Genomic DNA, 14,883 nt, shown 5'->3' with positions numbered 1-14,883 from the left:
AATATTACAGAGAGATAAATGCAAAGCTATATGGACCTGAGAAAGGCTGGAGAAAATAAGATAGAAGCAGCCATACTCAGTCTGTTGTATTGAATACTTATAACAAAGTCCTGCTTGGATGCCCACACAGCCGATATTGATCTGAGACATTCACACAGTTATTCTGTGTACAGAGGGAGTGGGGAAAGGCTTATGTATCAATTTATCTGATCTCTACTTGGTGAGTAAAAATGTTTTATTTATTTTCTTGTAAAGATAGCAGGCTCTAGGAGTAAGTGTTTGATCTGCAGTAAGAATGTGACCATCGCATTAGCAAGATAATACAAGTTCAAACTCCTGCTAACTCAAGATGAAAGTATTTTTTTTAACTAACTGGATTTGGTTTTTTATGCATGCCTACTCCAGCGCAGCTCTGGGTAGAGGCAGAACTGACATGAGCCATGTCTCCCTCTAGCTATTTAAAAAGTAGTGTCAGTATAAGAACCTATGGTGAAAAGAACTTGAAATCCTCCAACAGCTGGGGATGGGAGGATTTTCATCAGTGCTGCTCTGTCATCCTGTTGTAAAAGTGCTGAATCTTTCTCTGTCACCCCCCCCACCCCCCCGAGCCAGACTTCTTCTGACTGAGTCCCAATTACCATAACACACTGTCAGCCTTTCTGTAAAAGCTGTAATTGTTGGGTTTTATATTTCTTAATTGTGGTGTTTTAGTTGTGCATATTAAGCTTAGAATATAGTCAGTTCATCTTCATCACAATGAATGTAGGATTTTAAGAAAATCCTGCAGTAAATGGAAGTCACTTGGCCCAATATTTGTCAATATGTGAGTTGTTATAGTTACTTCTTATGGGTTGAAGTTGGACTCAAGCTCATGTTTAGAAGAAAGACCTTTCATAATTTTTTCAAATTTTGTATACATGTTACATGTATACATAGTGAAATGTGTGGACTGGCTTTCTTATAGTTGAGGTCAGATTTAAATAATTTAAAAAACTGGATACCAGATAAATTGAAATACTTTGCCATTTAATTGCACTGACTGAAAATAAAAGAAGGATGTAACATGCGTCATGAAAAAACTACAGGTTTCTGCCAGGAGTACTAATAATTTTGAGTCAGATGGTCCTTGGAAAATGGTCAGTAATTCAAATACAATTGTGATCAGTGGGTTAGAAAATTATCTAAAGTTGTGATGTGATGAAATCTTAAGAAATTATGTCATCTAGATGTAAAATTTATTTTATCTTAGATAATGAAAACATCCATGTAAATGTACACATTTATATCCGGTTTTATTTCTTCCAATAAAATTTCATACTTTTCCAGACTTCTCAAAGCTGCATAGAAAACTTGAATTGATATGATTACATTTGTAATTGTCTCCACTAAAAGATCTTAACAAACTTTATCTATTACTTTTTCTCTGTAATTCATCAAAATACTTGACTATGAGCATAAAGTGATAAGCAATGTTTATGCACATGTGTAAAAATAATGATTTCCTTAAATGTATGCAGTGGAAGTAGGAAGGGGAAAATTACAGTGAATGGATATGAAGTAAGGATATGAACTTGCAAGGAGGCAGATTCACCTTTAGAGCCACATTTTTGATTTTGGCTAAATGTATCAGTATACTATTTATATTTCTTTTACAGATATGTTTCAACATAAGGGCATGGTGATAAACTCACAATTATTGTATTTCTGTAAAAAACAAATTTTCATATTTTGTCACATGGTCCTCTCTTATAGGATGGGTTGGTAAAAACATGAAAAACAGCAAGCTGGATAACTTTCCTGTTTGATAAAAGCCATTGATAGATGCCAGTTAAAATTAACTGCAGTGGTTTCTGTCACCATCATGAATCTATCTTGGGTTTTCTAAGAGGAAAATATATTCAGATCTATGACTTTTATGTGATCTAACTTTAGCTGCTTAGAAATACACAACTAACCATTTGCTGTACAAGACGAAATGAATTTCTGTATTGTGTTTTGAAAAGTGCATGCTTTGAAAAGTAAAATTATTGGTCTGTACCGGCCTTCAGATCAGAAATGTGGAGACCAACCAGTGTGTGGACAACATGGGAAGAAAGGAGAACGAGAAAGTTGGCTTTTTCAACTGTCATGGCATGGGTGGAAACCAGGTGAGGGAACAAACTATTTTCTCTCTTCTAGTGTTAAGGCATGTCTTTCTAAAATGTATAGATTATACAGAAAAAAGGCCACCTTTTAATATTTGACCCCATTGATAACTTGTATAAAGTTTCATATTTTTATCAGCTTTTCATGTTTAAATTATAAGTGCTTTTTTGAATGAGCAGTAAACATGCCTTTGATCACCTACAGGATCCCCAACTGTCCACAAAGCAGCACAGTTCTAAAAAAGAATGAGCTATTGAAAAACTATTTGTAGTTATATAGGATTACTGCCTTTTAAACTATTAAGTATTTTTCCACAACTTTTTCATGATAGTTTGCTAAAATGTTGTCCCAATCTTGCTGAGAGAACTGGTGCAACTGAGCCAGGTTTGCAGGCCAACTTGCTCACACAGACCTTCTCAGTTCTGCTTTGAATTTTTTTGTCCCACTGAGATCAAGTCTTGGTGATGAAAACTCCAAAACATCAACTCTGTAATCCATTTGGTAATTAATCAGCCATTATATCTGGGATCTTGTCCATTCAGAAGAACCATTTTAACCTTTTGCTTTTTTGTTTTTTCTTTATGATTTGATCTGCGATAAGAATCCAGTGTTTAGTTTATCCTTAAAGATCTTAAATTATTATCTTCATTGAATGCTTATTCTCAAACATGCAGCTTAAAAGAGTGAAAATTTAGAATAAATGTTTGTCCCTGTAGAAAGTCCCAGACGTTCTTCAGGTATTCTACACCTTTGGAATGGATTCATTGTGTTTTCATTAATCTTTGTGTTGCATTCCCCAGGTCTTTTCCTACACAGCGGATAAAGAAATACGGACGGATGACCTCTGTTTGGATGTCTCCAGGCTCAACGGGCCCGTCAAGATGCTCAAGTGTCACCACATGAAGGGCAACCAGATGTTTGAGTACGACGCCGAGGTAGGATAATGTGTTTCCTGCAGGAACCAGAGTCCAAATCGAGGCAGTGGGATGTGGTCCGTTTTGCCCTCTGATGATTATGTCGTCAAATCGAAGGCAGTGGTTTACTCAAATAAAATTTACATGGCAGAAAATTGGAAAATGTGATGCCTCTTCTCTGCCACTAGATGGTGTTGTGTGTTTTTTGTAGGTTTTTATTTTTTTAAGCAGCTCAATGTTGAGTTGCTATTTCCATCCAGCAGCTGTGTCTCCTCTCATCTTCTCTCATTTCATATAGTATGTTGGCAAGTGGGAGTATGATTTTGAGGTAAGCTGTCAAAGTTCTCCTGCCTTAATCTCCCTCTAGCTTATGTCCTGTGCTCTGAGTGCAGTGGTATCCTCTAGCGAGTTTGAAGAATCTGTGGTTCTTAGGTTAGAATATGTGAATATGTATAATCTATGTGAAATTTGAGCATGTTTTCTTAGCTTGAAGAAAAGGGGGTGGAAAATGTCAGAATTTTACAGCTATTATTAATTTCCTTTTAATGTGATATTTTTATAATTTCAGTGATTACAGATAAAAGAAGACAAATTTATGCAAATAAATTTTTGTAGCAAATATCGTTTTTAAGAAGCCAAGAGAACCTCTTAGTAATCAAAAATTATAATTAATATATAAACAATGCTTTGTAAGTACTTACTTCTGTGTGCATTTTTGTTTTGTCATAAGGCACATTTACAAAATTTATGCAAAACATTGAATTTATACAAAACAAATTCACACATATATCATAATATATTGATCTTCTGCTCTATAGAGCAAAATAGAAAACCAAAGTAAGATTAATGACATTGGTTTATTCTGAATATTAAACACCAAGGTTTCATTTTACCTTACACTCCTGTTTGTGCAAGCTGTAACTTTAATATTCATCCAAATGAAAAAGCAGATGTTACGTACAAGACACAGCACGGCATTTTATGCTCCTGGGAGAAGTACAAATAGCCTTCCCTAAGCCTTCTTAAGACTTCATTGCCTGACTGGTCAAAATACATTAGGGCTTATGGAACTGGAAAAGTGTTTGTGTTTTAACTATTTATGAATTTTTAAATCTCTGGAGAGATGCATGGAAAGTCCTGCAGTGTAATCTGTGAGTGATTGAGTTGTCACATTGCTGATGTTTCGATATGGCGAGGCGAAGAAGCCCACAGGCTGTTCCCATCAAGCACAGAGCAAACCCCAGGGGAAATTCTTTAATTATGCTTTTGTTCTCAGGGCACTTTTGGAAAGTTGAAAAACAATGTGAATAAATAATGAATGAAGCAGACCAGACCGGTAAACAGTGTTGGGTTTTCACGACTATTGCGGTCAAGTTTATTTTTAGCACAGGTGTGACTGACAACGTCTGAATCCTGGGTCACTAGAGAATTGTGGAAAAATTCAGCTGGTCATCAGTTTCACTTTAACACATTTAAGTTTTCATATTTCTGTTGTTAATTGAAACCTCTTTTAATTTTAAATGCTGTTATGCATTGTCAAAAGTAAGCTGTTGTCATAATTTTTTTAAGATGTGCCCTAATATTTTAAAATTCTGTTAAGATTTCATGAATGACATTTACATTATGTGCGAACTAGATTATCTTAAATGCACATCATATTCAGTGTTTAAATATAAGCAGCCTATATAAAATATATTCATCGGAGACCCTGTCTACTTTTTGGGCATAAACTGATATGAGATTTATAATAGTATGATCACTTTTTGCAAAAATATCATGATTTCACAATGTCATCATGGTTTCACAAAGTTTTATACTAAAATAAAAGTTCACAATAGGTAAACATGTGTGCCTTTCAGATAAATCCAAATTATTCCTAGTAGATATAAGTTGAAAGTTATCTTCTCAATTTACCACTATGTTTCTTCTAAGTGGAAGTAATATTAATTCATAAATATCATTGGAGCAGCCAAGACATAATTCTGACTTAAAGCTGAAAAAAGTAGAGAAAGCTAAAGATTAGTGTGGCCACATTTGCTTATAAAATTTTGTAAAAAATTTACATATAACTTAATGCCTTTAAATACACCTGAAGCCTGAGACTGTAGTAAACAAACATGTTTTTCCTCAACTGGGACTATTAAAAAGGTATGAAGTGTCAAAGTTTGGGTCAGACAATTTGTTCCAGTTATGATTCTCTTTAGCTTTGTTTGTTTTTGCTGCAAAAAACTGACACCCCAGTTAGAGAATATAAATAATTGTCTTACTTGCCTTTACGACCATCTGTTCCTCTTCCTTCCTGGATCCGTGCAGAAACACACCTTCCTCCACATCATCACCCAGTCATGCCTGACCATCAGCCGTCTGGAGGACGGCACCTACGGCCCCACTGTGGAGTACTGTAACAACAGCCCTTTACAGGCGTGGATCCTCCACAACTACACCCGCCTGGAGGTCGCTAGACACCTTTACTTCAGTCCCACCGATTATATTCTCTAAACTAACATCTGCTCTTTGGGGCAGTGTTTTGGGGGCATGAGGTGAGCACGTTAGCTGTTGCGATCTAGTTTAGCAATGTAGTTTAGATCGGTTAGATTGTTTAGTTGGTAGTTGCCTCCAGAGCAGATTGTCACTTTAGATATTTTTTTTGCTTTTTGCAAGAAGAGCAGATGGAATCAGAGCATGTTGTGCTTCTTTCAGGTCTTAGAATGTGGATGCAGATTGTTCTATGAAGCATTAAAAAGCTTTTACTGGTGACCTTTTTGAGGGAATCCATGAAGACAGGGCAGAAGAACATTAAGCAATGACAGATGTCCCTTCAAGATGCTTCAGTGTATAAGATCTTATCTGCAGGACCTTTAGCTAGACTTCATGCTAAATTAGATCTCATTTGACATTTATTTTCCAACATGAATGTTTTATTTTGATGTGAATATTCACTGGCTGTGTCCTGGTCTGCCCACGCCTGGTGAGTGATGTTTGAAACGGAGGAGGACGTGTTTATTTTTAGCTGATTATCTACCAGCACACATGATTGAAATGGGTCAGCTATTGTTTACAAGTTCTTTGAAGTGATCCTTCATTGTGGAGCTACCTTTTCATGGCTCTGGACATTCAGATGGCTCTCTTATTGGTCTGAAGCAGCTGTGCACACTGTGTGCCATGTTCAGATTGTTAAAGCACTGAATCCCAATCATCAGGGCTTTTCACCACTCTGCCTACTTATTTACATAGCTCTGTAAGAGATGTTCTTTTGCTCTGCTTTTCTTTTCATTTCAGGGTTGTTATTTTCCCGCCTTTGCGCCTGTCATTTTCTCTATAGCCTATTCTGTTCTGCAGACTAATCTCAAGTTTGCACTTCAGAGTCCCAAACCCTGGTGACTCTCAAACAGCTAAAGAGCATGTAGAATGCCACCGTTTTTGTGTCCCGGCTCCATAAATTGAGCTAGGAGCTCCCAGAACTTGTGGTGTGTGTCGGAGTCATGGCAGCAAAGTGACGTGCTGTTAGATGGCCTGATTTGCTGGTCGCGCTCTGAGTTCCTTCTGACATTGCCCTAAGAAGAAGGAAGCACGGATGCAAGACCCAGTCATCATTAAAGCAAACGAAACTATTGCTTCACTCTGCCTTGAAATAAAAGGAAAGCGCCTGAAAAGAAAAAAGGAAAAAGAAAATAAGTCAGCCTTGTAGATCTCCACAGTCAAAATGGTGACTCTTATGCCTCGATGCAAGTGTAGTGTGCTGCCTGGTGACAGAAAGGATGGTTCGAAGCAGTCTTCATTTAATTAGCTGGTCTCAGCTGCGCAAACGGTCTGTAACTTGCTCCGGAGGCCCTGCTTCATTTGCTGAGAGGTTAGGATGGGAGTTTTCTGTGCCCTAAAGCTGGCATGAAATAATTATGAGCAAAGAACTGGACTTCCGCAGTTCTGCTAATTTCATTTAAGGTACATTTTCCCTGCCCTCCGTTGTAACATTCCTCTCTTGATGTCTCTTGCTATCATAACTTAGAATTTTTAAACGAAAAGAAAAATATGTCTCTCAATAAGAACTGAGTCAGCCTGATGAGTCTTCCTCCAGCAAAGAGATGCCCTGATCAATAATGATTGTAATATAACGAATAAGTTATGGTCCAGCATTAAATTATGAGGAATGTTACCAACTTATAGACATTGTAGTCAAGCTTTGTGAGGTTCCAGAGCTAAGTGAGATTCCAGTTATTTTGCAACAAAATGCTTGCAAAACATTTTAGAACATTTCTTTACGCTATTGGAGTTCACTAACAACAAGCCCTACCAGCTGCAGGGATTCTCTCCATGGCCAGTGCTAATGAATCATGAATTGGCTCTTGTTGTTCTAGTTAGATAGCTTTGTGTTATTGTGGATTGCGCAAAAAATAATAAGTAAAATGTTTATGCTATGCTGTGACTTCTTGAAGGTTCCAAGGATGACAATAGGGTTAAATAGTCAATAAAGAATGCATAGCAAATGTAAAACTCTTACATAGTTGAAGTAGTAAATGTAAACAGCCAAATGATAATAAGTTGTTCTGTGCATGAAAATATACTAAGGTAACACACATGGTCTTGTTAAAACTCTGGGCTTTTTCATGGGGGTTTGTTGTTGTATAATCAATCTATCTTCTACATGTCTCTAAATTAGAGACGTTGAAACCAAACTATGACTTTAAAATTAATGTACAGAGTGAACAGTTTTTGCGTCAGGATGATGTCTATATTAGCCTACTCTGTCAACACAAATTGGTAGCTAAAGAAATATGTTTTAAACTTTAAGTTTGACACCCTTTATATTGAGAATCTACTTTTTTTTTAAGAACTCACTTTTATATCCAGATCTAATAATAGCATGGATTCATTTTGCCAGGTGAGGCTACACACGCGACAGCAACTGGATGGTGCTTCATGAGCCAGACTTAAGTTGAAATATTGTGTCGTTTTGATAGCCTAACAGTCTTTTTATTGATATTACTGCTCATCATTTACAAATGATACAGAAAAAACTGTTTTTTTAATGTCAGGATTATATCATTCTTCTTTTTATAATTTTTTCCCCCTTTTTCTAAATAAAGCCACCTCTTTGTTCTTTTCTCCAGTCTTTTTGGCAGGTGCGAGGGATCGTGTGCCACCTGCTCTTTGTTCTCACTCTGTTTGAACAAATGAGCCTTGTTGGGCAGTCTGCAACGTGTACTTCAGGAAGGATACGTGTGTGTGTGTGCACATCTTCATATCTGGGCAGAGAAATACTGGTCCTTGTGTTTTTATAGCTTAAGATCAAACATGACCAGAGCGTCTCTGCGAGCTCATTAGTCTGGAGATCCTCCGTCAACGGCCAAAGCACAACCTTGTTTTAATGAACAATTACAGTGTGCCTCCAATGTAGGATAAAAAACACTGTGGCAATCACAGACTGAATATTATAGTTCTTCACATGTATTTTACCTCATATTCGTAAAGAATGACTCCCAAGATAGTGCTGTGCTTACTGTAAAACCTGGTGTTATATCCGCTTTGCTATTGCAGTCTTACTTTGAAAGATACCCATAAATTATATTACAATACAGAACTGTGTGCCTTTGTAATATAGGTTTTGCAAACCTTTATTACAAACCAATTAGATGCTGGTGCATCTCTAGCAATTAACTGGAGATGCACCAAACTTTTTCTTTAAAAACCGACATAAATATTGTACAATTCTGAGAAAGTAATTTTTTTTAGCACAATTAAGATGCAATTAAAAAAAAGTTATATATTTTTTAATATGCTCCTTAACATTTACAGATTTTTTAAAACATTTCAAAACACAAAAGTAACATATAACATAGAATTAATTTTTTAACTTTTACATTTCAGTTATAAGTGACTGTGTCTGACATTTATGCATTAAAAAAAAGAAAACAAAAACAATAAACAAAAGTTAGAAGTTATAGTATTAGAACACCAGATTGTAATCCCAGAAATCTTCAACCGTGATTCATTTAAAATTCAGTACAGATCTTGGAGTGACATCATATAACGTATAAAATAAAAACGCTGTAAATTAATAAGAACATATTTTTGTTAGAATAGTTGTTAGTTGAAACAATATGAGCAGCCCAGTGGAGATTGATGGATCAGGTGAGATAGATCCTTGGCAGCTTAATGGAAACCTCTTTGTGTATTTCCTCTATGATAAACAAAACCTACATTCACTGGAGGTTTTCCAGTGAATGTAGGTTTTAATTGCTAAATGATGCTTGTTGGTTGACATATAGAGGTTGAAATCTAAAACCTAAATCTAAATTGTGATCTTTCTCGAAACTCATTCTGCGGCACCTTGCTGGTATGAAATTGCTCGATTTGAGTCACTGAAAGTGATGTGCCGAGAAATCTGCAGGTGATCAAATATTTTCAGCTTAATGAGCTTTGACACATGACTGACTGGCTGTAAACTCAAAGGTCCAATCTTTTATACACCAGTGAACTCGCTCTGAGATCTACTGGGTCACATTGAAAACAACACTCTTTAGTCTAGACTTTACTACAAGTAAAGCTGCTTTGTTTCAAAGTTGTATTGAAAAAATAAAGCCAAGGAAACATTTAAGTAAAACTTTCTGCAACATAGCAAGATGTGTCAGAGAGAGTAAGGCTTTCATCAGATAACAGGATGGATGAACAGATTACAGCAAAGTGAGTCTGTTTAATCCTTTTCTGCCTCGATCGGTTTTGGACCGAATGTGGGCAGCCTTTTGAAAAGCCCAAAGTTAAAGAAAGATTTACATTCTTCAGAAATTATTATTTGAGACCTCTGATTTCTAATGTGAAACTAAAAATGTGTTCTAAAGTAATAGTAAAACCCTGAAACTACTGTCTCACACCTCTGTTCCAAAGCAGGAACTGGCTTGAAATTATTTTAAATGTAATTCCTGTAGCTCATTATAGGTCTTAAAGAGAAACTGGAGTTGACTTTCCAAAGATTTCCAACGACAGGACAAAGCTACTCATTGGTTTGTAAGAAATTTTACTCTGAAAAAGTGTTTTAAAACAAACGCGGTCCTTTTATCATGTGTGTGTAATTATAGGGCAAGAAAGGCAACCCTAGAAAGAAGTAAAGTTGTGAACACATTTTCCATATGAGCGCATGAACATGAATGGTTAATTTAGAACCACTGAGAGCTCTCCTGCTGTTCTTGGTGTTGGGGGAGTTGCCTCTGCTGCCGTCACGGTAGATAGTTTTCTCCTTTGGTACACATCGATGCGGTGGTTGGGTTTGTCTCTTCACAACAGGTGGGGCCTTTTTTATTTTTCCATTCGTTCTGTCGCCTGGCTTCTCCAGCTAACTTGACAGAGCAGCAGAGAGACAGGGGCTGACAGGTGAGAGGGGGACAAACAGCAGGAGAGAAACACAATAATTACACTGATGAAGGAAGGCCCTGTTCTATTCTTGTGTCTCAGTAAAATCACAGCTGTGACAAGGAGCCGGCATGCACGAATCCAGAAGCTACTTAATGGAATTCAGACGTCATTAATTTTCCAGAGACGTCTTTCATGAAGCAGTCCTGTTAATCAGTCATTGTCAACTGATCTCAATCTGACAGATCCTGAAACAACTTGTGTCAAGGCCAATTTATTTTGTAGACGATGCCACGGCTGGGCTATGATGTATGATTTGGCCTCTGTATTCTCCTTTTTGTTTTGAGGTCAATGTTATCAAAATACACAGGCATTGCCTATTTGTATTTTTTGGAACAAGGTCTTGCTTTTATATGTTCGTGTTTGGCTGTATTATTGTTAAATAAATATACCAAAATGTATTAACTCCAATCCAATGATTTTAAATACTAGATATTGTAAAGGCAATACACCCTTGAACCTATTCACACATTTATCATGTTGCATCTATAAACTTCAGTGTGTTTATATTATTTACATTGGGATTTTATGTGATAGTTGTCTACAAAGTAGTACATAATTACACAGTGGATGGAAAATTATGTGTATTTACTTTAAAAATACTACAAATCTTAAAAGTGTGGGTTTTTTACAATTAATTTTACTTTGATACTCTTTAATAAAATCCAGTGGACTATTCCATTCTTGCAGATGAAAAGAGCATTGTGCAAATGCAAATGTACCATCTAATTGAGAATCTGTGGCAAGATCTTAAAATTGATATTCACAAACACACTCCATCCAATCTGACTGAGTTTGAGCTATTTTTGCAAAGAAGAATATTAAAAAGTTTTAGTCTCTGGATGTGCAAAGCTGGTAGCAAAGGATTTGCATCTAAAATTGTACTGATTCCTGGTTCTACCAACAATCCAGGGCGCCTGAATAGAAACGCATTTTTCAGTATCAGTAAAATATTTCAGCTTTTGTGTTTTATAATGTGACAAATTATTTTAGAAGTTTCATATGAAAAGAAACTTCATGGGTGTATTTTTGGTTTTCTGCCTTTCATGCTAAATGGAAACAACCATTGATTCCTCCTACAGGAGCGTCCGTTTTTTTTTTTACCGGAATGGGTGTTCTGACTTTCAAAAGCATTCCTTTCACCTTTTTCCACCTAAATGGATTTGTGTTTACAGTTGAATAAAAATTACAGTTGGAAGGAAGTTGTCCTGCCACAGCAGTAATCACCTGTGTATGCTCTCTTCTCAGCAACTGACGCTGCTCCATGTGAATAGCAACCAATGCTTGGACATGCCGTCTGAGGAGGACAAGATGGTCCCCACCCTGAGAGACTGCAGCGGCAGCCGCTCCCAGCAGTGGCTGCTCCGTAACATGACCCTGAGCATCTGATCCTTCACCTCGGCATTACCTCCTCCTCCTCCTTTTCGTAACCTGACTTGCCATCCACACCCTCACCAGGTGGCACTTAACACACAACATATGCTTCCTCCTGTAGCTGCCTGGCCACCAGTTGCAGAGATGCTGGGATGCAGCAGAGGATTAGCTTCCTCTATGGATTCGTATCCTGTTGAGGCGGGCCTCGGGTTTAAGCAAGGCAGCACCTGCCTTTCCGACCACATAATGAGGCGTATCTCTAGACTGTGTCCAGGCTGGGAGAACGGTGCATGGGGTCTGAGCATGTAGAACATGCATTTGCTTGTAGAAACTTCTCTGCTGCAGGTCAAACGCATGAACAGAAGAGTTGGTAAAATATTGAAATCTCCAAACATGCTCAGCAATGTTAGTGAGTGCATCAGATCTTATCAGCACAGCTGGTTTGCTGCTCATCTTTTTTTATCATCACTATCTGCTCTGCTCAGATAAAAAAAAGGTTTACCCTAGGATTTCTAAAATTAATTCAGTTAGAAAGTGTGGTGACAATGCATGAGGTAACATTTTATTTCTGTTCACCTGGGCTTTATAATAAAACAGGAGCTAGTGGTTGCATTTATTACCTTTCTCAAAAACAAAGAGGCATATATTTTGGGAGCTGTGGGTGTTTCCCATCAGAGCAGCTGCTGCCACCAGAGGGTCAGCATCAACTCTGTGGGAGGCATGCTGTCAAACTGCTGTACAACATACCCTCTCTGACACTGATACAGTTTTTTTTTGCTCCCCTCTTGTTTGACAGGACACTGCTGTAAACTTTGTGCTCATTTTAGAAGGGGTATCATGCAGAGCTAACAAGCTTCTTGTCAGAAACTGGAGACCCATGATCACATGTTGACACCTGAATTTGTAGCCATGAAATACATTAATCTAGGGAAAGTGGCTCATAAAAAAACACTTTATGAGCTAGGTGGGGTCTTTTTTTCCCCCACTCGCTTATTTTCCCATAAGCGAGTGAAGGTACAATTGTGCCCCTTGTTAAATCACTAAGTACATGTGACTAACCACACTTTTGGGGTTCAATTTTCCTAGGGCAGATACCTGTCAGACCAATAGAAAACGCTTTACAGACCAGAAGCAGATGCTTATAAATTTGTTTCTTCAAACAAAACTTGTTTGTAGGTTTAATTTACTGGTACTTATCTATTTTGAAAAACAGTAAAATGCCAATTGAGATTTAGTTATGCTTTATACTTACACCAATTTAAGTATAAAGCATAACTTTACACTGGTTCTAAAATGTATTTGCCTTTTAACATTCTCACTCCAAAGCATACTCTGTAAATTTTACCATAACTCTAACTAAGGTCACTTATGGCCTAAATTAGCAACCAATCAAGCACTGCAATCAGCAGCCATCTAGTAAAAAAAGGATGTTTCAGTTGAATTTCTGTTGACACACTTGCAATGCCATATTGTTGTAGCTCAAAACTGATTTAATTGGATCCTTTGTCGTGAAAAAAGAAGGTACAATTTTTGTTCTTTAAAATACCTCAAATATGTTTTCTTGTTTTTGTGTTAATTATGAAGGATGTCAAGCATTGTATGAACAAAATACCAATTTTTTATATTATTGTAGTAGGAATTGGAAGAATTATTTTAACGCATTGTTTTAAGCAACAGAAGAAAGTGGAATGGGATCACAGTTCGTTCCTAAAACCATGAATGTGGACTGGAATGTTTTTAAAAGGTTCCAGTCATTGTCAGAAGGGAGATTAAGAAACCAAATTGTGCTGGAGCGTGGTTGTAATATGTGCCTTCAGACACATAGCTTGTTGTTCAAACGTCTTTCTGTTGCCATGTTTTCATAGATAAAATCAGAAGCATATGCATATATGAAAAAAACAGCCATATCTCAAACAGGTTCACGATCCCATTCATTTCTTACACTTCAGCAGGTGTCTGCTACAGTGTCATATTCATCTGATGCCCATAGAAATGTGAGAGGGACTTTTGATTGCACCGCTATTCGGGATTTAAAAACAGATGTTGTACATAAGGCTGTGAACTTGTTTGTATCACTGTTGATGTTGTAAATAAAGAACCGGTTATTTTTCTATGATCCTGTAAGTTTGAACACCCATCTGTTTAAAAGGTGATTTGAAAGATTTTGAAAAAGGAAAAAAAAATACTGAAAAGTACTGAAATACTGATTTTGGAATATCGGTTTCATAATTAGGCTGTGTTTTGATACAGTGCCTTGCAAAAGTACTTATACCCCTGATTTAGATCAAAGCATATTTATATTTTAGGATTGCCTAGTCCTAAATTTGACTGAGGGCCTGTACTGACAAAATTAATGTTCACAGATTATACCAATCAACTTTGACTGTATTTGGGCAAATTTGCAAAGAGCAGAATGAGTCAGAATCTATATGTGCATATTAGGTGGAGATGTAAACCAAAAGACTTGCAGCTTTAGGATATCAAGTTAGAGACCATAGATGGATGGATGCACCATATGAAGCTTGGAAAAAAAAAGTTAATGTTAATACTTTCGCAAGACACTATAATTACCCCAAAGATAATCTGGGATCACCTTAAGGACCTCAGGTAAGAACACAGGAGGAAGTACTGTAACTGTTACAGCTACTTGAAATCTTCACAGAATGCTTGCTTGGCATTCAGAGTACGTTTTGATCACCTCTTTTATATTATATGTTAATCGACTGTCTTTCCAATAAAGTGCACAGAGTAACACAGAAATGTAATGTTTCATTGTGCAGACTGCAAAGTGATAACTGTATGTTTTGCCTTGTTTTTTGTTAAAATAAAAAATGTGAATACAACATTTTCCTTAAATTCTCTGAATTTACAGTGAGCTTCTGAGACCCCTGCACATCTCATCACCAGGCTTTATGTGGTGCCTTTGGTAAATTGCGGACTGTATTTTACAAAGAAAGAAAGGAGTGTTTTGCGATGGATGTTACATTCTCCTTTTGTCCAGTGTGTATAAGGAGCCTGTGGTTGTCAGCTGACGAAAGGACTCCTG

The 14,883-nt window shown here is 36.9% G+C and overlaps 1 protein-coding gene across 4 annotated transcripts in view; it reads left to right on the top strand.

The window, feature by feature from the left end:
* galnt13 (polypeptide N-acetylgalactosaminyltransferase 13) overlaps positions 1–14,682 on the top strand; it is a 40,511-nt gene extending 25,829 nt beyond the window's left edge. For 2 of the 4 annotated variants that reach the window (XM_028024390.1, XM_028024391.1), the window contains 4 exons: positions 2,049–2,147; positions 2,946–3,080; positions 5,373–5,599; positions 11,712–11,796. In XM_028024390.1, the coding sequence (XP_027880191.1) occupies positions 2,049–2,147; positions 2,946–3,080; positions 5,373–5,558 (420 nt within the window). In that variant the 3' untranslated portion in view covers positions 5,559–5,599; positions 11,712–11,796. Of the gene's footprint in view, positions 1–2,048; positions 2,148–2,945; positions 3,223–5,372; positions 5,600–11,711 lie in introns of those variants that run through there. The other 2 variants (XM_028024393.1, XM_028024394.1) reach the window with 2 other exon arrangements.
* Positions 14,683–14,883: the final 201 nt, after the last annotated feature.

The sequence above is a fragment of the Xiphophorus couchianus genome, chromosome 7 (genome assembly GCF_001444195.1).
Source record: "Xiphophorus couchianus chromosome 7, X_couchianus-1.0, whole genome shotgun sequence".
NCBI classification, from domain to species: Eukaryota; Metazoa; Chordata; class Actinopteri; order Cyprinodontiformes; family Poeciliidae; genus Xiphophorus; species Xiphophorus couchianus.
The sequence above is the reverse complement of the archived record's forward strand: the minus strand, read 5'-3'. Positions and strand labels throughout refer to the sequence as shown.